The sequence below is a fragment of the Sus scrofa genome, chromosome 7, assembly GCF_000003025.6.
Source record: "Sus scrofa isolate TJ Tabasco breed Duroc chromosome 7, Sscrofa11.1, whole genome shotgun sequence".
NCBI lineage: Eukaryota > Metazoa > Chordata > Mammalia > Artiodactyla > Suidae > Sus > Sus scrofa.
Window position 1 is genome coordinate 36864969 of NC_010449.5, and position 21995 is coordinate 36886963.

General features: G+C 56.5%; 1 protein-coding gene across 3 annotated transcripts in view; it reads right to left on the reverse strand.

Annotated features, from left to right (window-relative positions):
- The window catches only part of TFEB (transcription factor EB), a 50648-nt gene continuing 33924 nt past the window's right edge, over window positions 5272-21995 (reverse strand). For 2 of the 3 annotated variants that reach the window (XM_021098672.1, XM_021098675.1), the window contains exons 2-9: window positions 12544-12766; window positions 12204-12458; window positions 11619-11696; window positions 9398-9518; window positions 9241-9297; window positions 8641-8716; window positions 7601-7748; window positions 5272-6384 (exon numbers count right to left, since the gene is read on the reverse strand). In XM_021098672.1, coding sequence (XP_020954331.1) covers window positions 5896-6384; window positions 7601-7748; window positions 8641-8716; window positions 9241-9297; window positions 9398-9518; window positions 11619-11696; window positions 12204-12458; window positions 12544-12750 — 1431 coding nt within the window. In that variant the 5' untranslated portion in view covers window positions 12751-12766 and the 3' untranslated portion in view covers window positions 5272-5895. Of the gene's footprint in view, window positions 6385-7600; window positions 7749-8640; window positions 8717-9240; window positions 9298-9397; window positions 9519-11618; window positions 11697-12203; window positions 12459-12543; window positions 12767-21995 lie in introns of those variants that run through there. The other variant, XM_021098671.1, reaches the window with a different exon arrangement.

Sequence of the window (21995 nt, forward strand, 5' to 3'; positions counted from 1 at the left end):
CGTGTGCCTGGCGGGGGCGGGGGCGGGGGCCGCTGGGCCCCAGGCCCCGGGGGGGGGGGGGTTTCGGGTGGGGCGGGAGTTTCGGGGCCGCCTGGAGGGCGGAGGGGGGTATCTCTGGCTGTCAGGCCCGCGGCGGGGGTGGGGGGCGCCGGGGCGGCGGGGATGGAGCCCCCGCTCTCCCACCAGGCCTGCCAAAATACAGCGAGACAGGGTGTAATTACCGGCACTTACCGCGGCCATTACCCCCCTCGCCGCCGCGCGTGACACACGACCCGTCAGCTCGGCGTTCGCACCATTAAGGGGCCTCATTAGCATCCCGGCTCAGAAGCAAAATTACCCTCACTGCTCATTTCAAGATGTCATCAATTTTAATTTAGGGCCCAAAGATAGTACAATGGGAAGGCCCTCCCGGCCCGCCGCACACGGAAAGGGAGGAGAGGGTGGGGGCGGGGAGGGGGCCGCCAGGGCCGAGTCGGGCGGGGACCCGGAGGGAGCGACGAGGGGAGGAAAACGCTGGGCTCCCTCTCTGCCCCAGAGAGCCCCAGGCCAGGGCCTCGCTAGCGCCCCCTTGGGAGGAAGCAGGAATTGCGGGCACAACCGAGAACAGGGTCCTGACCACCCCCCCCCCAAGGGACGTCTGTCTGGACCACCCGTTGAGCGAAAGGATGTGCCTGGGCTTCCTTTCAGGTCGTCCTTTGGTTCCCACAACAGCCCTAGGAGATAGAGATCCCCAGCCCCCATGGCAGAAGGGGAAACTGAGGCAGAGAAGGTCTCCCCCACTCCCCTTAACGGGCGCGCCATGGCCCAGTCCACATGAGCCCACATTTCGGCTCAAGCCCCTGTGGTTTTGCTGTTCCCGGCTTTCCTGGACCCAGAACCCATGCCTGGTAGAAGAGTCTTCCGGTCAATGCCTGGGCCCCCAGCCGCGCCTGCTGCCAGACTCACCAGCCCTCCAATCCGCAGACGCCCCTGTCCCTCAGGCCTTCACGCACTGTGGCCGCCCCCCCACCTCCCCACCCCCGTCAGCCTGTTCCTCACGATTGACTTTCCATCACATCTGCCTTCCTTAAACCCTTCACTGAATCATCACGGCTGTTCATGCCTCTGTCTCCTTGCCCCACCTGCCTGGGCACTGGCTCCTAGAGAGTAGGGACTGTCCCTCATCCACCCAGGGAATCCCCAGCACCCAGCATGCAGCCAGCTTTACATAGTGTCAGGGTTTGCTGAGGGCATGAAAGACCACAATCTTCCAGCAAGTCTTCCTGCCCCCAAGCGGAGGCGAAGCGAGGGCTGCTCTCTGGGTGGAAAGCATCCTCGGCCCACTCAGAGGAGTACCTGGGGCTCAAGATGTGATGGGCGGAGCCTCCAGAAGAGCTATTTCCGTTTGTGCGCAACGAAAGGGTGCGCAAATGTTTGTTGAATGACTGAATGACTGAACACATGGATGCATGTGCAAGCAGATGAGAAGCACCTTTCCCCGGGGGCACTTTCGGATCCCTTCAGGTCTCACAGCTACTTGACTTAGCAGCACTCCCGGGGCATGTTTGTCTTACAAGCAGAGCCTGGGCTCTGCCCTCAGCCTCTTTCGGAAAGGGGAACTTCACAGGCCAGTGGAGATTTTCCCAGAAGGCTTGGTGTGGGAGGTGGGGGGAGACCCTTTTCATTATTTCCAGAGAGCTCTGCCACCCCTGCCTATCTTAACTCATAGTGGGGTTCAGGTCAGGGGCCTCAGTTTCTCCAGGTGCAGTGCAGGAGGCCATAACCCATGGTGTGAGGCTCAGTGACGGGGCAGCCAGAGGGCCAGGCCTGGGGCACCGGCCGAGGGGAAAAGCCACTGCCAGTCATGGACTGGGTCCCGCCTGCCTCTCCCAGCTCCCTGGCCACCATCAGGTTGAGGGTTGAGAGGAGAGGAAGGCCCCCCACCCTGAGCCCGGAGACAGGGTCCTCGCTGGCGGCCAGTGCCGCTCCCCGGCCTCAAAGAAGACGGATCGCTCCCTTAATCACTCTGGAAAAGAACCCCAAGCCGATATAATATTATAATTAATTAATTCACTAAAAAGGTATTAAATTTCTCTCCCCCCTGTGGATATTATCTGAATTCATTGACCTTTAGAAAAATCACCCTCTAATTGTAACCAGGTCCAAAAGCATTTGCAGCCCGTCCCTTTTACATTAATAATATCTTCCCGGACTTGGCTCTGGCTGCTTAAATATTGTATAAATTCCACTGCCCCCCTCGGAAAAGAGAGAGCAAAGAAAAAGATGAGGCTGGAGGAGCCTGAGAGGGGGATGGGGGCTGGATCCCCGCGAGGCGAAGGTCTCAGGAGGTGAGGGACGGGATGGGGCAGGCCAGGTGGCATGGCAGGGCCCCGGCTCTGAGACAGGGAGAGAGGCACGGGGTCGGGAACAGGAGGGTTAGACTTGGGGCGTGTTTTTAGGAGGCTGCGGGTCAGGTGAGGGAGAAGTGAAGATCCATAGTGTGTATCAGACTCTCGTCCGAGCCAGTGGCTCCCAACAGTGAAGAGTTTCTGATTTAAAAGAATGCTGGGTGGGAGCTCCCGTTGTGGCTCAGCAGTAAAGAACCTGACTAGGATCCACAAGGATGCGGGTTCGATCCCTGGCCTCTCTCAGTGGGTTAAGGAGCCGAGAGGCAGTGCCACCCCCACCCATCTTCAGCTGGGCCAGAGCCCCCTCTTGGGCCTCTGTCCCAACGAGCAGGGAGATGCTCTGTGCACGGCAGGGGTGGAAAGCCACCTTCCTGTGTGTACACCCGAGTGAGTGGGTCTGTCTTATTTTGTGGGCGTCGAATCCTCACTGCCTCTCAGTTCAAGAGGTGAGTAGCTGGCAGCTGGTGAGAAAGGACAGGCAGATTCAGAGAGTGGAGCTGAGGGTGGCGGGACCCTCTTACCCTGTGCACCTGCTTGGCTGTGGGGCGCCACAGGTGACCCAAGGAAGCTGTCTGTAGCTGTTTGTCCTCCCCCGACAGGGCTTGAATCTCGTCCCAGACCCCACTGCTTTTTCACACTTTTGCTTGTTCTCGAGGCCGTCGTCGGGGCTTTCTCAGTGAAATGAGAGGGTTAGACAGGTCTGTTTCCTCTTTCATACCAGCCCTCACCCACTCCACCTTTTTACAAACAATTTCCTCCGTCGTGGACCTGACGTCCGAAAAGGGGTTGTCTACCAAATAAAGAGCGTGGATGAAGACTGCATCCTCGTAGTGCTCTTGTGGCACAGCAGGTTAAAGATCCAGCATTGGCACTGGGGTTGCTCAGGTCGCTACTATGGCATGGGTTTGATCTCTGGCGAGGGAACTTCCACATGCTGTAGGCACAGCCACACAGGGGGGAAAAAACATCTCTGCCTGTTCAGGAGTTCACAAGAATTCTACAGGGCCAGGTCAATAGATTAAAAAAAGAAGAAGGAAACTCTTCCTATTTAAGAAGAGATGTTCATAGCCACCAGTGGGAAGCTGTCAACCTCCGTTCTAGCCACTGGCTAAGGGTCATGCAGACCAGTCCCAGATACACAAACACTTTCTGGTGGCTTGTTGAAATTCTGGAGGGAGTCCCTGCGCCTGCCTTAAGCACACTGGTAGGACTGCAGAGCCGGCAACTAGGCGAGAGTCCTCAGCGGCCATCAGATGGGCCGGCAGCTGCCTGCTCCTGGCCCTGTGGCGCCCTCTTGTGGGAAGAACCCTGACTTACACCCTGAGTACCGCCCAGTGGGCGGTCCAGACCCTGCTCCCCAAGCTGCAGGTGGTGTGGCCAGACTGAGGGAACCACGGGGCAGGAAGCCAGCAGGCAGGTGCTCTGCTTTCCACTCCATTGAGTCAGTCCCCAGGGTGAAGGGAATAACAGACAGGGGTAGGAGAGAGTCCTCCATGGCCCAAAGGACAGGCCTTGGAATTCCCACACCCCCATGCTCCCCAGCAGGTATCTCCCAGCCAGAGTCCTGGTCTTGCCCCAGAAGGGGCTGAGGGTGTGTGTGAGGCGGGAAGAATCCCAGGCCGTGGGCAGGTCCTGGCAGTGGGGCGGGGCCTGGAACTGGAAGGAGGTGTCAGTGAGGGCCTGGGCTGGCTCCACCTCCGCAAGGTCATCCACGCTCTATCTGACCTTGAGATTAATCCCCAGCCCAGCGCCATCAGCACCCACCCGTCAGGCCCCCACACACGTTAATTGCTCCAACATTGATTTGATCTCCCATTCTGCAAGGAGGAAATTGCCCTCTTAGCCATTTTCATCCTGGGATTTTTTTTTTTTTTTTTTTTCCCTTCAAATTAGGCCTCTTTGGCCTCTCAGGGCCTCATGAGGAGGAAGCTGTTTTGGTCCAAAGAGACTCTGGAAAGTTGAGGGAGAACTAGACAAAGCCCCCAAAGACTCTCTCCTCCCCCACCCCACCAGCCCCCTAGGGCTCGAAAAGCTCACCACCCCCCCGCCCCCGTCATCACCCTTCTCTGCCCCAAGCCCATTTTCCCATCCTTGGTGAGGTCATGAAGTCCCAGGATCTTGGAGCAGAGGCCTGGGGAACTATGATTGGGGCGGGGCGGGGGGGGGGGCTTTAGTCCAAAGAGAGGAAAGATTTTGCAGAGACTTACTCCCCAGGATAGAGCTGGAGCAAGACCCACGCCCCTGGCTCCAATCAGCATCCTGCACTCCCGCCTCCCCATAGACTATTCATGTGGGTTCCCCGTTTCCCCAGATCCACAGACAGACACAGCCCCTCACTTCCTAGGGAGCCTGTCCTGCTTGAGATACTGTCAGAAAGCAGGAGGCCCTGCCTCCCCAGACCAGGCAGCCACCCACAGAGGGGGAAGACCTGATGAGATCACCACTGGAACTGGGGGTGGGGAGAGGAGAAACATGCCGCTCGTCCCCTGCCAGGGGCAGCCTGGACCAACAGTGCCCCAGAGCAGCTCCTAGGAACACTAGCGGAGGTTACAGCAACAGGGTCTCGCCCAGCTCAGCGGTCTCAGGCCAGAGCTAGAGGTGACCAGCGAGGCTGCAGCGCCACCTTGTGGCCACGAGGAGGGACAGTGCCCCCAGCAGCACCCAAACCCCCTAAGCAAGGCTAGATCTCCATCCCGCTTCCTACAGGGCAGGGCTGGGGAGCTGGGGGAACCCGGGTGATGGACTTGGTCTCTCCTGTCTGTATTTGCCATCCCTGATTCCCACTGGGGGCCTTTGAACTTTGAATCCAGAAAGGAGCCCCTTGGGTTAAGTCCTCCCGTCTCTGTCAGCCCCAAACCCCCTCCAAAGAGACAGGACACGTGGATACAAAGCACAGTGTTTACTAAAGGCACAAAGTGGGGAGCCTTGGAGGGGAGCTGCTCTTCCAGCAGTGACCCCACACTCTAACTTGAACCCAGCACTGCCCCCCCCCCTTTCTGGCCACCCCCGCCCTCACATCACCTGGTGGAGAGCTGTTAGCACCAAAGGGGGGTGGGAGTGCCCCACCTGTGCAGGGGCGGGGGACAGTGCCAGGCTGGAGGATAGGCTTGTTGCCATCGGAGTCCCAGAAAGGCAGGAGGCCTGGGCACCCCCTGGACCAGTCACTGCCTCAGGGAAAGAACTTCTGAACCCCTTATTCCAATGAGGCCCCCTCCATTGGTGGGGGGGCCAGACCCAGAGGCCAGGTCCTCTTCTTACCTCCCTTCCCCTCACGATTTCACCTCCAGGAGCCGGCTTGAAACCTACTCCCACCCAGCCCCATCCGGAGGGCTGCCCGTGGGTGGGGGGCTCCCGACCCCACAGGCTGCCAAGCGGGCACTAAGTCCAAACGGGGGGACCGACAAGGAGGAGGGAGGCAGGGCTACTTCACACACAAGTGCAGCCTGGAGGGTGGGAGGGAGCGGCCCTGGCCCTCCCAGCCCCCCCAGGCCTGCCCCCGGAGCCCCGGTCACAGCACCTCGCCCTCCTCCATGCTGAAGCTGCTCCTGCGGCTGCTGGCCTTGGAGGCCTCGGGGGACATGGTGGAGAAGAGGGGGTCGGAGGCCAGTGGTAGCAGTGAGTCGTCCAGAAGCATGAGGTCCAGATCCTTCTTGGATAGGTTGGGGAACGGGGAGCCGTGCTCGGGCCCCAGAGGTTCAGGGTAGCCTGGGGGCCCTTCGGTGCCCCCGCCCCCAAAGCTCAGGCCGTGGCTGAAGTCCAGGTGGTGGAATGGGGAGGGGGGCTGGGGCGGCTGGGCTGGTGGGGGCAGCTGGGCCTGGGGGGGCAGGGCCGGCAGGGGCTCCGGGTCCGGGACCTCAGCCCCCAGCAGCAGGGCCTCCCCGGGCCCCTCCTCACTGGGCAGCTCCTGCTTCACCACCTGCTGGGCCAGCTCGGCCATGTTCATGCCCGACGGGGAGGTGGTGGGGAGGCCGTGCACGCGAGCCTGCATCTCCAGCTCCTGCAGGTGGGGCAGAGAGAGGGCTGGAAGCAGACACCCAGGGGCGCCAGCTGCAGCCTGGCACCCAGGACCACAAAACACCTCAGCTGGGAGGAAGCACAGGGCAGCCCTAGAGTCTAGACCAGTGTTTTTTCAAATTCCAAGTCACATCTCATTAGTGGGTTGTGAAACCACCTTAGTGAGTCTTGACCAACTCTCTTTCTGTTTTCTTTTTTTAATTGAAATGGACTTGCCTGGGCTAGACTAGACTAGAAATTATCAGAATGCATTGCATCTATGATGGATGAGGGTTCTTTCATGAAACTTTGATTTTTCACTTGGAGGCTTGCTATGTGTGCTAGACTGTAATATAAATTGGGGAAAATGTAAAGCTGCAGTCCAGCAGCACACACCCCCCCCCCCTTTTTTAGGGCCATACCTGCAGCATATGGAAGTTCCCAGCCTAGGGGTCAAGTTGGAGCTGTAGCTGCCAGCCTACACCACACCCACAGCCATGCCCGATCCAAGCCACATCTGCGACCTACATCACAGCTCATGACAACACCGGATCCTTGACGCACTGAGTGAGGCCAGGGATCAAACCCAAGTTCTCATGGATACTAATCGGGTTCATTATGCTAAGCCATGACGGGAACCACCAGTCACCTGCTATATAGATGACCAATGTCAAGTCCAAAGAGGACAAGAGGCCTTTAACACAGAGCCAGGGCTGGGAAGCTCCAGGTGGAAGGATTGACTCTCTCGAGCCTTTGTCCTTTTGCTCGCCCTGTGTGATGAGTCTTAGCACCACCCACCAAATAGCTCCAGCTCTCTGCCTCCCACAGAGGTAGGTTGGCCCTTTCCTGCCCCCTTGAGCTTAGGTAGGCATGTACTTGTAGCAATCAAGGAAATGTGAGCAGAAGGAGCAAGTGTCGCCCTAAGAGTGACACAAGGCTTGAAGAGCCAGCTCTAGAATGGGTCTGTCCATCAGCCTGGGTTCTGGTTCTGGAATGAGGATCTCCCAGAGCAGAACCTCGAGCTGATATTTGTTGCTTAAAGTGGCTGGGATTGTTTGTTACCAAACTATAGCCTCCTGACTGATACATCCTCCCTCCTCATGGGTCTCACCCCCACATCTCCAACTTCAGAAGTGTAAGCACTGCCCCTGGGGTCAGGACCCAGGCCAGGGGTCAGGAGTGAGCGCTACCCAAGAAGTCCAAGGGGGCAGGAGCCAGACCTGGATGCGGAGCCAGAGCTGCTTGTTGGTCATTTCCAGGCGCCGAGAGTGGTTCTCCAGCTCCCGGGACTTCTGCAGGTCCTTCTGCATCCTCCGGATGTAGTCAACAGAGGCCTTGAGGATGGTGCCCTTGTTCCAGCGCACGTCCCTGCAGGCCAGGCAAAATCAGAGATGCGTGCTCAGAGGAGCGGCCAAGTATTTGCTGGGAGCTTGGTGGGTGCAAATAAGACCCTGCTTTGGTTCAGAAGCCTCTGTCGCCTCCTCAATTTTGCCCCAAACCCCAGTCGTGGCCATCCTGTTTATGGAGGAGGCTGATCTCCATCTGCACAGAACAGGCCCTCCCATGACTAAGGTGCCACCACCCACCTCGCTAATCCCAAGAACCAAGCCATTCGGAACAGCTTCCTTCCCCAGGCCTTTCCTTCCTGCCACCAAAACCCACACCCGGAGTTCCTGTCGTGGCTCAGTGGTTAACGAATCCAACTAGGAACCATGAGGTTGCGGGTTCAATCCCTGGCCTTGCTCAGTGGGTTAAGGATCTGGTGTAGCCATGAGCTGTGGTGTAGGTTGCAGAGGAGGCTCCGATCCTGAGTTGCTGTGGCTCTGGTGTAGGCCAGTGGCTACAGTTCTGATTAGTCCCCTAGCCTGGGAAACTCCATAAGCTGAGGGAGCGGCCCTAGAAAAGGCAGAAAGACAAAACAAACAAATAAACAAACAAAAACCACACCCATCCCCAACTCTCACTACTCCTGCACCACCTCTGCACCAGTCCCAGGCCCTCACCAAAATTTCCCAGCCTGACTCCTCCTCCAGGAAGCCTCCCTTGACCCCACTCTCACTTCCGGGACATCTACCCCTCCATAAAGTGTAAATGGAGGGGTCTTCTTTTCCCCCAAAAGATGATAAGCTCTTTAAGGCAGCAACATGGGATTCTCTTCTGTCCCTTGTCCCTTCCCCCTGACATCTGGCAAGATGCTGGGTGCAGATAATACCTGTCAGCTGCTGCCCGCCCCACCCCTTCCTCCAGGAAGCCCACTCACAAGTCGTTGGCCTTGGGGATCAGCATTCCCAACTCCTTGATGCGGTCATTGATGTTGAACCTCCGCCTCCTTTCAACTAAAGGTAACAGATTCCAGAAGGAGCAATTAGAGGGGTGAAGCCCCCCCACCGGGGAAGTAGGGCAGAGCCTTAAGGAGGGGCACCTTAGCCCTCTTGGGAAGGAGCTAGTGACCAGCCAAATGGGATTCCTATGAGGGGGAGGGGGTTGGCGAGGCCAGACACAAGCAAGGGGGTCAGACTGTGGCCGCAGAGCTTGTGTGGGGAGGACTCCCTCCCCTGCTCAGAATTCCACACCCCCCCCCCCCCGCCCCCGCCCCAGCTCCCACGCCCTAAAGAAGACAATCTGATCAGAATAGACCCTCTGCAGGGCTGGGAGTTTCATGCATATCTCTTCCCCGGAGCGCCTTTCCACCCCCTCCTGGACACAGCCGCTGGGAAGAGGGCAGGGCCGACCCAGCCGCCAGTGCCAGGATTTTAAGGCTTCCAGTGGTGAATCCTCTCTAGAACCCATGCCCATGCTGGTCAGAGTGGCTCTTTAGCCAGCCCAGGGGAGAGGAGGAAGGGGGGCCAGTGAGACTCACTGAGGTTGTGATTGTCCTTCTTCTGTCGCTCCTTGGCCAGGGCCCGGCTCTCAGCATCTGGAGGCCAGGGGAAGAGAGAGGAGCTGGGAGGGAGGGGGACCAGGAGGGGGGCCCCCCGAGATGGGACATGGGGTGGGGCAGGGCAAGGAGGTGGTACCTGTGAGCTCTCGCTTCTGGGTCAGGTCAGCCGGGCAGGAGCTGCTGGTGACGCCCACCAGGGAGGCGGTGACCTGGGGGTCTCCACTGTACACGTTCAGGTGGCTGCTGGACAGGGGCAGCTGTGGGCGGAGGAGGGGCAGGGGATCCGGTGAGCAGCCCCCTGTCCGAGGGGGACTCTCTCCAGGGCTCATTGTCCCAGGAACAGCAATTCCCGAGGACAAAGGGGGAAGCGGCACTGGGGTCAGTCAGTCCCGGGAAGAGTCCAGAGCTGAATAAGATGCAGCTCTGCCTCAAGGAGCCGCCAGCCCGGGCCGGAAGCCGTGGAGAGAGAGCAGAAGGGGAGAGGATTTGGCCCAGGGCCTTAGGAAGCCCAGGGGAGCGGCACCTAATCTACTCTGAACCTTCTAGAAGGTTTCCAGAGGGCGTGGTAAGGAAGGGCACTACAGGCAGGAAGGGCGCTTCTCCCGAGCAGAGAAGCCGGGCTGCCAGAGCCCAGAGAAGCGCAGAGTGATGCGGGGGACGGGAGATGCGGCCGGATTCTTTTTTTTTTTTTTTTTTTTTTTGTCTTTTTGCTATTTCTTTGGGCCGCTCCCGTGGCATATGGAGGTTCCCAGGCTAGGGGTCTAATCGGAGCTGTAGCCACCGGCCTACGCCAGAGCCACAGCAACGCGGGATCCGAGCCTCGTCTGCAACCTACACCACAGCTCACGGCAACGCCGGATCCTTAACCCACTGAGCAAGGGCAGGGACCGAACCCGCAACCTCATGGTTCCTAGTCGGATTCGTTAACCACTGCGCCATGACGGGAACTCCGCGGCCAGATTCTGAATGCAGGTTCTGCTTGCAAATACCCTGGGGTTTTGTGATGAGCGGCCATTGAAGGTTCAAACAGGGGTCCCCAGGGGACAGATTTGAGCTCTGGAAAGATCTCCCCAGAACCTGCCACAGATCCACACAGAGCAAAACCACAGGCCCAGAACCCTACGGGGTTCACAGGAGCCACTGAAGGGGTCGGATGCTCATGCCCTGGGCCCTCCCCTTCCAGGCCCTCCCTGCCCCTGCCAGCAGCAGGCTTCCCACCCACTGGCCCTGGCGAGCTCCTCCTGAGCCACTGGGCACCATCACCTTGACTCCCCACTGCAAGAATTGGGGACTTTGCCTCAGTGGAGCAGGTCACAGGGGCAGGAATGAGCAGCTGATGTTCAGGGGTCTCCAAAAAAGGGAGGCGACACCCAAAATTCCACCTTCTCAGTGTAAATTCTTGCCCCCTTTATACAGAGCCAGCCCCTAGTTTCTTTTCTTTTTTTTTTTTTTTGCTTTTTAGGGCCGAACCCATGGCATATGGAGGTTCCCAGGCTAGTGGTCCAATAGGCGCTATAGCTGATGGCCTGCACCACAGCCACAGCAACATGGGATCTGAGTCGCATCTGCCACCTACACCGCAGCTCATGGCAAGGCCGGATCCTTGACCCACTGAGTGAGGCCAGGGATCAAACCCGCAACCTCATGGTTCCCAATCAGATTCGTTTCCGCTGCGCCACAACAGGAACTCCCAGCCCCCAATTTCTTGCCTCATCTAATTTTCCCACCATCCTCTGGGTAGAAAGCATCATGCCCAGGGGCTCAGAACAGTTAAGGGGCTTCCCAAAGTCACAGCCAAAGCCAGACTCCAGGCTTCTTGAGTCCAAGCCTGGCCCCTTTGCACCTGCCCGAGAAGCCCAGAGAGCATTAATGCTGCCAGGAGGCTGCCAGAGGCAGGGGACAAAGCCAGCCTGATATCACCTGTCCCTTGGAGAGAGGGACAAAGCCTGTGCTTGCTGGGCCCTGGGCTTGGGTGTGTGTCGGGGGTGAAGGGGGGCGGTTGGGGGGTTCATAACCCAAAGGAACCCATCAGCTCCAGGTCCTCCTGTGCTACACTGCTCCCCTCTTCTGAGGCCCAGCCCTGGGCGTCCTGCCCACACCCCAACTCAGGAAGCCCTCCCCAGCCACCTCTCCCAGCAGAGCCCCGCCCTGAACACAGGCTGAGGCAGGTCTCTCTGGATCCATAACTCTCCTTGGCCCTGCGCCCTCGCCCCATGATTTGATGGCGGCAACTCGCATCTCTTCAGCAAGATGCGCGCTCTACCCAGGTGGGGACCCGTCTCTAGGTCTCTCTGGGCTCCCGGCTGTGGCAGGGCCTCTGCCCCTCCGACACCCCACCCCGTGCTGGCCACCAATACCGTGTTGGGCATCTGAGTTTCAGGATTGATGAAGCCCAGGACATCGTCCAGACACATGATGTTGTCGATGACATCGAACTGAAATGGGAAATAGAAGTCCGTACTGGGGAGGCCCACCCCCACAAGGGCAGGGGGCAAGGGGTACTGGGGCAGCCACCCACCTGAAGGGACCCTGGAGCCCACCTCACCCCATCTGCTCACCTGGGGGGAAGGAAACAGGCCTAGAGAGAGGATAAGCTGTCCAGGTTCCCCAGCCCCCAAAGCCTAGACCCAAGGAGCCAAGTTGCCCAGAGAGGTGACTTTATATATTCCTTCTGTCAGGACAGGGCTTTGCAGATGTGCTAGGCTTTCCTGTGTGAATCACCTGTGTCTCCCTTGTAGAGCTTTCTAAAGTAGGGACGATGTGAGACTGGGGTCCCCGAGGCAGGGCTGTGTCTCCCCTCAGACGGGGGCTCCTTGAGGCAGGGCTGTGTCTCCCCCTCACCCTGAGGGCTGTACCTCGCCTCTTCCACTAGACTAGGAGTCGCAAGCACAGCACCTGCCCCAGCCCTGCTAGTGGCAGCCACCAGCAAGCTCCTCACTCACCTCCCGCTCGGGGTTGGAGCCGATGTGCAGCATGGCCATGGGGCTGTTGGGAGCACTGTTGCCGGCCGAGGAAGACAACACGTGTCCGGCCCGCACCCCTGGGGAGGCAGCTGGCAGGGGCTTTGGGGAGCCCTGGGCGGGGCTGATGTGGGCGGCAAACTTGTTCCCGTAGGTCTCGGACAGGTACTCCCGCACCTTCTGGTCCCGGGACTGCTGCAGGTGGTAGGAGGTGGGGTTCTCCAGGTAGGACTGCACCTGGGAGCAGGAAGGAGGCAAAGGTTCAAGGCCGGGGCTCGGAGGACCAAGGCGCCAGGAGACAGGCCAGAGCAGGAGGCCCTACCTTGAGTACCTCCCCAGGCACTGGTGGTGGAGACTGGAAGTGGACGGGGGTGTTGATGGCGGGGGTAGGTGGCCCCCCCAGCTGCTGCTGCTGCTGCTGCTGCTGCATATAATGCATGACGGCCTGCTGCTGCATGCGCTCCCGCTGCTCCTCCTGCTGCGCCTGCTCCCGCATGAGCTGCATGCGGAGCCCGATGCGCGACGCCATGGTGGCTGCTGGCTCCCTGCGGACAGAAGCGGGCAGGGCTGTAAGGCACTGTCCCCTTCAACACTCACGGCGTCTTGGGGAGGGGACTCGGACAAGAGGGACCACGCTGCCTAGGAGAGAGGGAGGGATTTGCCCAAGGTCACCAAGCAGCTGGGTGACAGGGCTGAGACTTGAACCCAAGGATCCTGGTTCTTGGGCCAGAGATGGAGACTCTCTCTTCTTGGCTCCTTGAAGTCGATCAGCCTCCAAAACTTGAAGGTGACCTTGACTCCTCTCTTTCTCTCACGCCACATGGTGATCCTGCCAGATCTGACCTCAAGAACAACCTCCTCTGCCAACACCTTGCTGCCAAGGGTGTATGCCAGCCTCTGCCACACCTCACCCGGCTCCCGAGGCGCCTCCTCCCTCCTGCCTTGCCCCACGACATTCTACTTGTGACTCAGTAATTAGAGGGATCCTGTTAAAACCAAAGTTAGATCCTGTCCCTCTCTAGGTCAGTACGCTCTGTGGCTCCCATGTCATTCAGCACAGAAGCCAATGTCCTTACCATAAAAAGTCCTCTATGATCTGTCCCTGCCTCACAGTCTCCTGTGACCCCATCACCTCCTATTTTCCTCCTTGTTCCACCTGCTCCAGTTGCACTCGATCCCTCAAACACACCAGGTGTGCTTCCTACCTCAGGGCCTTTGCACCTGCGTTTCCCTCTGCCTGGGGTGCTCATCCCCCTCCTTTACCCCCACAGCTCAAGCGTCACCTCCTTACAGAATTTAAAATTGCAAAACATCCACTAGCCCCCTTCTTTATGCCCCTTCTCAGTTTTATGTTTCTCCTGTCACTTACCTTTATCTTAAATATTACGCATTTTTGCTTAGTTATTTCATTCATCCTCTATCTCTCTCTTGCTAGGAATGCAAACTCCCCCAAGGGCAGGCATTTTGTCTATCTTGTTCACTGTCGTGCCTCCGGCCCCTGTGAACGTGTGCAGGGTATGATTGCTATTTATGAACCAGCACTGGCCACTCAGCAGGGGCCCAGCTGCAGTCCCTGAGCTGGTGGTGTCCACAGTCCAATAATGAGAAAGGCAAACAAAGAAAGAAAAAAGAAATGAGAAAGGCAAGTCCTCAGGTCATTATAACTCTGCAAAGGGAGGGCCACTTCAGGGCACCCAATCCTGCCTGAACCCAGGGAGGGCTTAACAGCCACCCAGCCCATCAGCCCTGATGCTTTTTTTTTTTCCCCCACTTTTTAGGGCTGCACCTGCAGCACATGGAGGTTCCCAGGCTAGGGGTCGAAACGGAGCTGTTCCCCTGGCTTACTCCACAGTCACAGCAACACAGGATCCAAGCTACATCTGTGACCTACACCACAGCTCATGGCAATGCCGGATCTGTGATCCACTGAGCGTCGAGGCCAGGGATTGAACCTGCATCTTCATGTATACTAGTCAGATTCATTTACACTGAGCCACAAAGGGAACTCCCAGCCCTGATCTTTCAAGGGTCTCAGGAGGACAGAGGACTAAAGCTTCCAGGCCTTGTCTAGAGGGGGGCAGGAATCCCACAGCTGGGCCCACTCTGTCCCTAGCTCACTGAGTGACCTTGGGCACATCCCTGCCCCTCTCTGAGCCTCCATCTCCCCATCCACAAAAATGAAACGGCTGGACTAGGTGATTTTTTTTTTTCACTTTTTTGGCCACCCCATAGCATATGGAGTTCCCCATTCAGGGATCAGATCCCAAGCTGTAGTTGCAGCAATGCCAGATCCTTAACCCACTGTGCAAGGCCAGGGATTGAACCTGTATCCCAGCACTCCTGTTGCACCACGGTGGGGACTGGGTGATTCTTAAGGTCTTTCCCGGCTGGGATGGGCTGAGACTCTGACAGGTGCAGGGGGTCTGGGGGTGCCCAGACACCATAAAAGTCCTGGTGGGGGCTGGAGGGTCCCCTATCAGCCATATTGCAAGAGGCAGTGTCACTTCACAGTTGAATAAGTGCTGTCAAACAGCACTCGAATCCCAGCTCTGCCACTTCTTTGCTTTGTGCCCTTGGGCAAGTCTCTTAACCTCTCTGAGCCTCAGTAGCCTCATATGTAGAGTGTCAGAAGGCTGATGAGAGTGTGAAATGAAAATATGCACAGTGCGTGGCACTTGGCAAGCGGAGTGGGTGAGTGACAGATCGGCACAAGCCTGGCAGGTCAGCCGCAGCAGAGACCAGAGCCCAGAGCCGCACCCCCAAGTTTCCTAAGAGTGAGTTCCAAACTTCTGGGGTGGCAAAGGAGGTCAGCACAGGCTGACAGATTCTGCCTCATGCCAGATACCAGACTAAGTCAGCAGGAGCGGAAGGTACTGGCAAATATTCAGTGAAAATCACCAGATCGTGGAAATAATTTGCATCTCTTTGAGCATTTACTGTGTGCCAAGCACTGTTCAAGCACTTTAACCTCAAACAACCCCACTTGGTAGCTGTGGTTATTATTCTCCTCCTATAGAGAAGGAGAGACAGAAGCATATTTTGCAGCGGGGACAGTGTTGGGACCCAGTCCCACAGGCTGGATCCCCAGCCCACGGTGGGTGGGGGTGGGGGGCTCGGCAGAGCATCGTGTCTCCATGCAGAGCTGGGAAGGCCTGGGCCCCAAGCTGCAGGTCTGCTTGCTCCCAGGCCAGGAATGGAGCCCAGGCCACGTGACCCTCAAGCCATGGTTCGTTCTCCCACTGCAGCTGCTGCCCTACAAAGTATGGGCACCTCGAGGGCTGGATATGCAGCGGCTCTTCCCTCACCTCCCTTCCTGCCTTCTCTGCCCCACTAGGCCAGGAATTAGCAAAGAAGCTGCCTTAGGGCCCGGGGTCTCCCAAAGAGAAAGGAGCAGACCCCCGCCCCCCGCTTCTCTCCCTCCTCCGTCCTGCGGCAGGACACAGCTGCAGCCTGTCCTGTGCTGCTACAGAGGGGCAGCCTGTCTTTGCTCCCTCCCGCCCTTCGAACTGCAGCCCTACAGACCTCACAGGCTCTGACCCCAGCCCGAGCCACTCCCCCGGCAGCCGCCCCCCTGCACCCGCTCACATGCAGCGCTGGGGGCCCCTCTCCCCCAGGAACAATCTGACTTCAGTTGGTCCCTGGGGCTGGGGGAGGTGCCGACAGCGGGCCTGGCACTGCCAGCCAGCACAGGGAGGAGTGGGGAGAACGAGCCCCTTGTTTCTCTGACAAAAGGCTGAATGAGAACCCAGGCTCGGCCCTGCTCAGCCTCTCACTGGCTGTGCCAGCCTCAGTTTGCTCGTTTGTGAAATGGACGCAGGAATCCCCACCCCCACCACTCACTGGCATCTACGAGGGCCTCCTGGCAGGGGATACTGAATTGTGAACAGGGAGGGGTCTGTGTCTCAAAGAGTATCAGAAGCCTTAGCCTGTCTCCTGTCCTCTGACAGAGGGTAGCTCTCCCACCCCCACCCCCATTGTCAAAGCTGTCGCCCCCCTGGCAGAGCCTCTGCTACCTGTAGAGTCCCTGCTACCCAGGGTCCTGGCCCCTCCCCAGCTGCAGACTGGGCTGCTCTGAGCGTGGCCTGGGGGGGGAGGAGCGGGGTGGGGTTAAGGGTAGGACCTGAGAGGGCAGATAGGGGTCGTCCAGGAAAGACCCCCGTGCTAACCAGCATCTCTCCAGCCCCCAAGTACACCTGCTCACTCAAAGCCTGAGGCTCACTCGCAGCCTCCCCAGGGCCCCATCTGGTTAGGAGGAGCTGAGAGGAGGGACACTGGAGACCCCCCCGCCCCACCATCTGATCCCCAGACCTACCAGGTCTGGAAAGGGTGCACCATGAAGGTACCCATGAACTTGAGTACCCACTATGATGCAGACACCAGGGTTAGGGTGTTTCCATGAAAAACTTCTCCCCTGCTGCCTCCTCCTCCTGAGGGGACCAGGGGGCCGGACGCCCCAGAAAATTCCTGCCCTTGCCCAGTCGCATGGAAAACATGGCAGGGGCTGAAGTTCTGGCCGAGGCAATGACGGCCACCCCTTCTGTGCCCTCGGAGCCCACGGCCGCCTCCCGCTGCGGTTCACCCGGAACCTCCCACCCGGCTCTATTCGCCCTAAGCTGTATCTGGGCTCTAGTTTAGTTGGGTCCAAAACGGGCCCCACAGTTTAACAGAGGTGGCTGAAGTGCCTGCTTCACCTTGACCAGCTGGGTGACTGTAGGAAAGCCACTTAACCTCTCTGCGCCTTGGTTTCCTCCTTGGTAAAATGGAGCCATTAATGGCACCCGCTTCACAGGACTGTGAGGATTCAAGGAGGCACAGCGAGTGTGCAGAACTCACTCAGTAGCCCTTAGGCAGTCAATAAACAGGTGGATCCTGGCTCCCCTTCGATCCTGGCTCTCTGCTCACAGGCAGAGCTGATTTCATACCAGCCAGTATGAGGGCCTCCCTCATCAGCCATTTACACCTTAGTAAGAACAGGCTGGTCAGAACCTTTCCCAAGGGAAGATGTGAAAAGAGGGAGGGAAAAGACAGGAGGAATCAGTGGATTCCATGAGGAGAGGCAAGTAGAGAGAAGGTTCCAGAACAGGAAAGTCTCAGACAGAGGGAAGAACATCTCAAAGACACAGCTCTGAGTGGGCAAAGCAAACTGCAGAAGAAAATGTATAGCTGGAGCCCACGTAGGCAGGATATGAGTAAATACAGAGAAAAGACTAGAAGAATCAGGATGCATCTTGAATGCTTGCCATGGGTCAAGCTGGGCTCAGCGCTACTAACTCATCTAGGAGTTCCCATCGTGGCTCAGTGGAAACAAACCTGACTAGTATGCATGAGGACACAGGTTCTCTTCCTGGCCTCACTCAGTGGGTTAAGGATCCAGCATTGCCGTGGGCTGCGGTGTAGGCCGGCAGCTACAGCTCCAATTTGACCCCTAGCCTGGGAACCTCCCCATATGCCGCGAATATGGCCCTAAAAAACAAAACAAAAACAAACAAAGATGCATCTTGAATGCTTGCCATAGGTCAGGGACAGGCTAGGTGCTTTTCAAATATTAACTCATCTGTTCTTCACAACAACCCTAGGAAGTAACTACTATTGCCCTTGATTTTCAGGGAGAAACTGGGCACAGAGAGGTGAAATCACTGGCCTGAAGTTACACAGCTGATAAGGAGCAGGATGGCGAGATTTGTACCACGCAGCCTGGTTCGCAGCCCCTCACTTTATCCACTAACCTGGGCCTCCTAACACCCAGACTGTGCACTGTGGTACCTCTGGGGAGAGATGGTAGAGTGGGGGGACACAGAGGGGATCTTACAAGTTCTCATTCCACTTCGGAAGCACATAGCTCTTTGCATTGCAGATGCGCTATTTGCATGATTCTCTTCATGAGAAAAGGAAGTAGGGCAGCTTCTCGGGGTTTGTGAGGGGTTCAGCCTGCTTCCAATCACTTCCAATGTTGGGGTCCCCCAGCTCCACCTGGAGTCTGGCCCAAGCCCTGCCCTGCTCAGTGTGATGGCTGTCAGGACAGTCAGGGACCCCAGGTGAGGACACTGAGTAGCCTCAGGAGGCACCAGCCAGGGTCAGAAGCCACAAACCAGTTGGAGCTGGAGGACCAGGACCCCGGGCCTAACTCCATTTCCACTCCAGCCCCAGACATGAGCCTTCAGAGGGGGCTTCATGTGGTCCCCCCTAAACAGCCCTTAGCTGAGTCCCTTCAATTGCTTGTGGGGCCTGAACAGCCCTGGGAAATTTTCTGCCTTCCAGGTGATCCTTTAAAAACATGAGCAGGGGAGCTCCCGCTGTGGCTTAATGGGATGGGCAGCATCTTGGGAGCGCTGTGTTACAGGTTCCATCCCCAGCCTGGCACAGCAGGTTAAGGATCCAGTGTTGCCACAGCTGCAGCTTAAGTTATGACTGCGGCTAGGATCTGATCCCTGGACCCGGAACTCCATATGCCATGGGACAGCCAAAAATGAAAAAAAAACAAAAAACAAAAAACAAAAACATGAGCAGGAAGCCGAAAATACAGAGAACCCATGAGGCAGCGACTCGGTTCCTAAGTTTCTGCCCAGCAGGAAAGCATCCATGTGGACACAGAGGACACAGACTAGAATGTTCAGGGCAGCAAGGGCACTATGGAGAGTGGCCAAAAGTGGACACCAGCCAAATGTCCATCAACAGGAAGGTAGGTAAAGAAGCTGTGGTACCTCCGCGCCCTGGAATGCCCCTTGGCAATGGGAGGGAACCAGCTATTGCTACACGCAACTCAGATGACTCCCGCAGACATGACAGCGAACAAAATCAGCCAAACACACTCAAAGCGTGATCGACGTATGTGCAGTTCAAAAACAGGCGAAAGGCACCTTTTGTGTCAGAAGTCAGGGTCCTGCTTACCCCTCGGGGGAGTGACGGGGAGGTGGCCCAGGACAGCTTGGGGTGGGGGTGGGGATTAGGAATGTCCTGTAATTTGATGCAGGTGTTGGTGACATGGGAGTGCGGAGTTTATGAAAATGTATCCAGATGCTCACTGGATTTGTACACTGTTCTGTGGGTGTGTCACACTTCCATTAAAATTTTACATAAGAAGGAGAGCAGACCTTACATAATGTAAAAGAAGAGCCGAGCAAATTACCCTCCCCGCTTCCTCCATCCAAGTGGAGCTACAACATTAAAATGCCTTTGGTACCAGGCAGCTTCAACACAGCTGGTACGTCCTCTTTGGAAGAGCAATTTGGCAATATGTATCAATGCCTTAAAAAACAGCCACTAGCGGGAAGGAATCACAAGGGCAGAAAAGGCTCTGATGCACAAAGATGCCCATCCCATTAAAGAGGAAAAAAATCAAAAATAATCTCGATGTCCAGCCATAGGATGGTTAAATCAGGTTGTGTTCCTGCTCATGGAATGTTGTGTTTACAAGGGGATATGTCAAGTGAAAAAAGTAGGATGCCAAATTCCATATAAAATCTGGGAGTTCCCGTTGTGGCGCAGCGGAAACAAATCCGACTAGGAAGCATGAGGTTTCGGGTTCGATCTCTGGCCCCAGTCAGTGGGTTAAGGATCTGGCGTTGCTGTGAGCTATGGTATAGGTGGCAGACGTGGCCTCAGATCTGATGTTACTGTGGCTGTGGCATAGGCTGGCAGCTGTAGCTCTGACTGGACCCCTAGCCTGGGAACCTCCGTATGCCACAGGCGCAGCCCTAAAAAAAAAAAAAAAGAAAGAAAGAAAAAAGAAAAACATCTGATCAGGAATTCCCACTGGGGCACAAAGGGATTGGTGGTGTCTCTGCAGTGCCAGGACACAGGTTTGATCCCTAGGCCGGGACAATGGGTTAAAGGATTCAGTGTTGCCACAGCTGTGGCGGAGGCCACAACTGCAGCTTGGATCTGATCCTTGGCCCTGGAACTTCATATGCCATAGGATGGCCAAAAATTAAAAAAAAAAAAAAAAAAGAAAAAAGACAAAGAAAACAAAATCTGATCATAGGAGTTCCCTGGTGGCCTACTGGTCACTGCTGTGGCTTGGGCTCAACCTCTGGCCTGGGGACTTCTGCACACCCATGGGCCCAGCTAATACATACATACATACCTACATAAATAAATAAAATTTGATCATTATCACGTACAAATACATGTAGAAAACCTCTTGGGAGGTAATATACTGAAATATTACTGATATCACAAGTGATTTTTTTTTCCTTTTGGAATGTTCTTTTTCTATATGAACATGTATATCTTTCTAATCAAGAAAAATATTTAATACTAATAGCTAATGCTTAGGGAGTACTTACGAGGCGCCAGGTATGGGTCGAAGCATCTTACTTAGTTACCACAATTACTTCCTAACGTGAGCATCAGTCCTGTCCCCCCTTTTACTGATGAGGAAATAGGCACAGAGAAGCAGTCACTTGTCAAAAGTCCCAGAGCTCATGAGCGGCGAGGCTGGACTTTGGCTGTCTGGCTCCATCACCCTCATCCTGGGTCCTGCACTTGGGGCAGGGTTGCCACATTTTATTTTAGGAACCCCCACTGAAGAAGTCCCCCTACAATCAAAGGTCTTTCATCCAGCCAAGGGGCCAGAGGGTACCCAGGACGATGGAATGGTCTGGAATCCCCAAACACGAGCAGAAAAAACTCTGCCCTTCCTCAAAGGGCAGAGATAATTTCCTGTATTCCCAGAAAAAAAGAAAAAAAACATATGTCTGGCGGCTGAAACAACAAAGTGTGTGGAGGCTCGGCGACCAGGGATGCCTGGTTAAGCCATTTATTACATTCTGCGCCTCTGCGGTTGGAACAAGTTCTCCTCTGATCCAGCCCGTTACAAACTACCACTTGTGTGGGAGCTGCCCAGTCGTGGCGGAGGGGAAATCAACCAAGCCCTGAAGGAAGGCCTCCGGAGCAGGTGCTGAGGCTCCCGGAGGCAGCGGAAGGGACCCCATGACTGCCTGGGCGACCTTTCTGCCCTGGAAAGGGGAGAGAGGGGAAGATGCCAGGGCTGGGGTTTGTTTTCTCTTCTCAGAGCCCCTCTGGCAGAGGAGGTAGCAAAGGAAAGCTTGACAAACTAGGAAACAGAACAAGAATGTCCACCCAATCCCCACACCTCAGGACACGGTGGTCACCGGTCCCCGCAGGGCCTGGGGAGCATCAGCTGGGCTGGACCCAAAGTTCTCTAGGGGCGGAGGGGGTGTTGTAAGATTGCATTCCTCAGTCACTGTTGACTGTCACTCCAACCATGCCCACTGGGGGCATCCCTTGGTGAGTCTCCTCCTTCTGTTTTTTGTTGTTGTTGTTGTTGTTTAGGGCTGCACCTGCAGCATATGGAAGTTCCCAGGCTAGGGGTTGAATTGGAGCTGCAGCTGCCGGCCTAAACCACAGCCACAGCAACATGGGATCTGAGTTGCCTGCGACCAACACCACATCCTTAACCCACTGAGTGAGGCCAGGGATCAAACCTGTGTCCTCATGGATACTAGTCAGGTTCTTAACCCACTGAGCCACAACAGGAACTCCCTCCCCATTCTGTTCTTAAGTTTCTTTCTTTCTTTCTTTTTTTTTTTTTTTTTTTTTTTTTTGCTTTTTAGGGCTACACCCACAGCATATGGAGGTTCCCAGGCTAGGGGTTGAATCGGAGCTATAGCTGCCAGCCTACACCACAGCCACAGCAATGCAGGATCACGTCTGCGACTGGCAGACATCACAGCTCAAGGCCAGGGATCGAACCCGTGTCCTCATGGATACTAGTCAGGTTCTTAACTCACTGAGCCACAATGGGAACTCCTG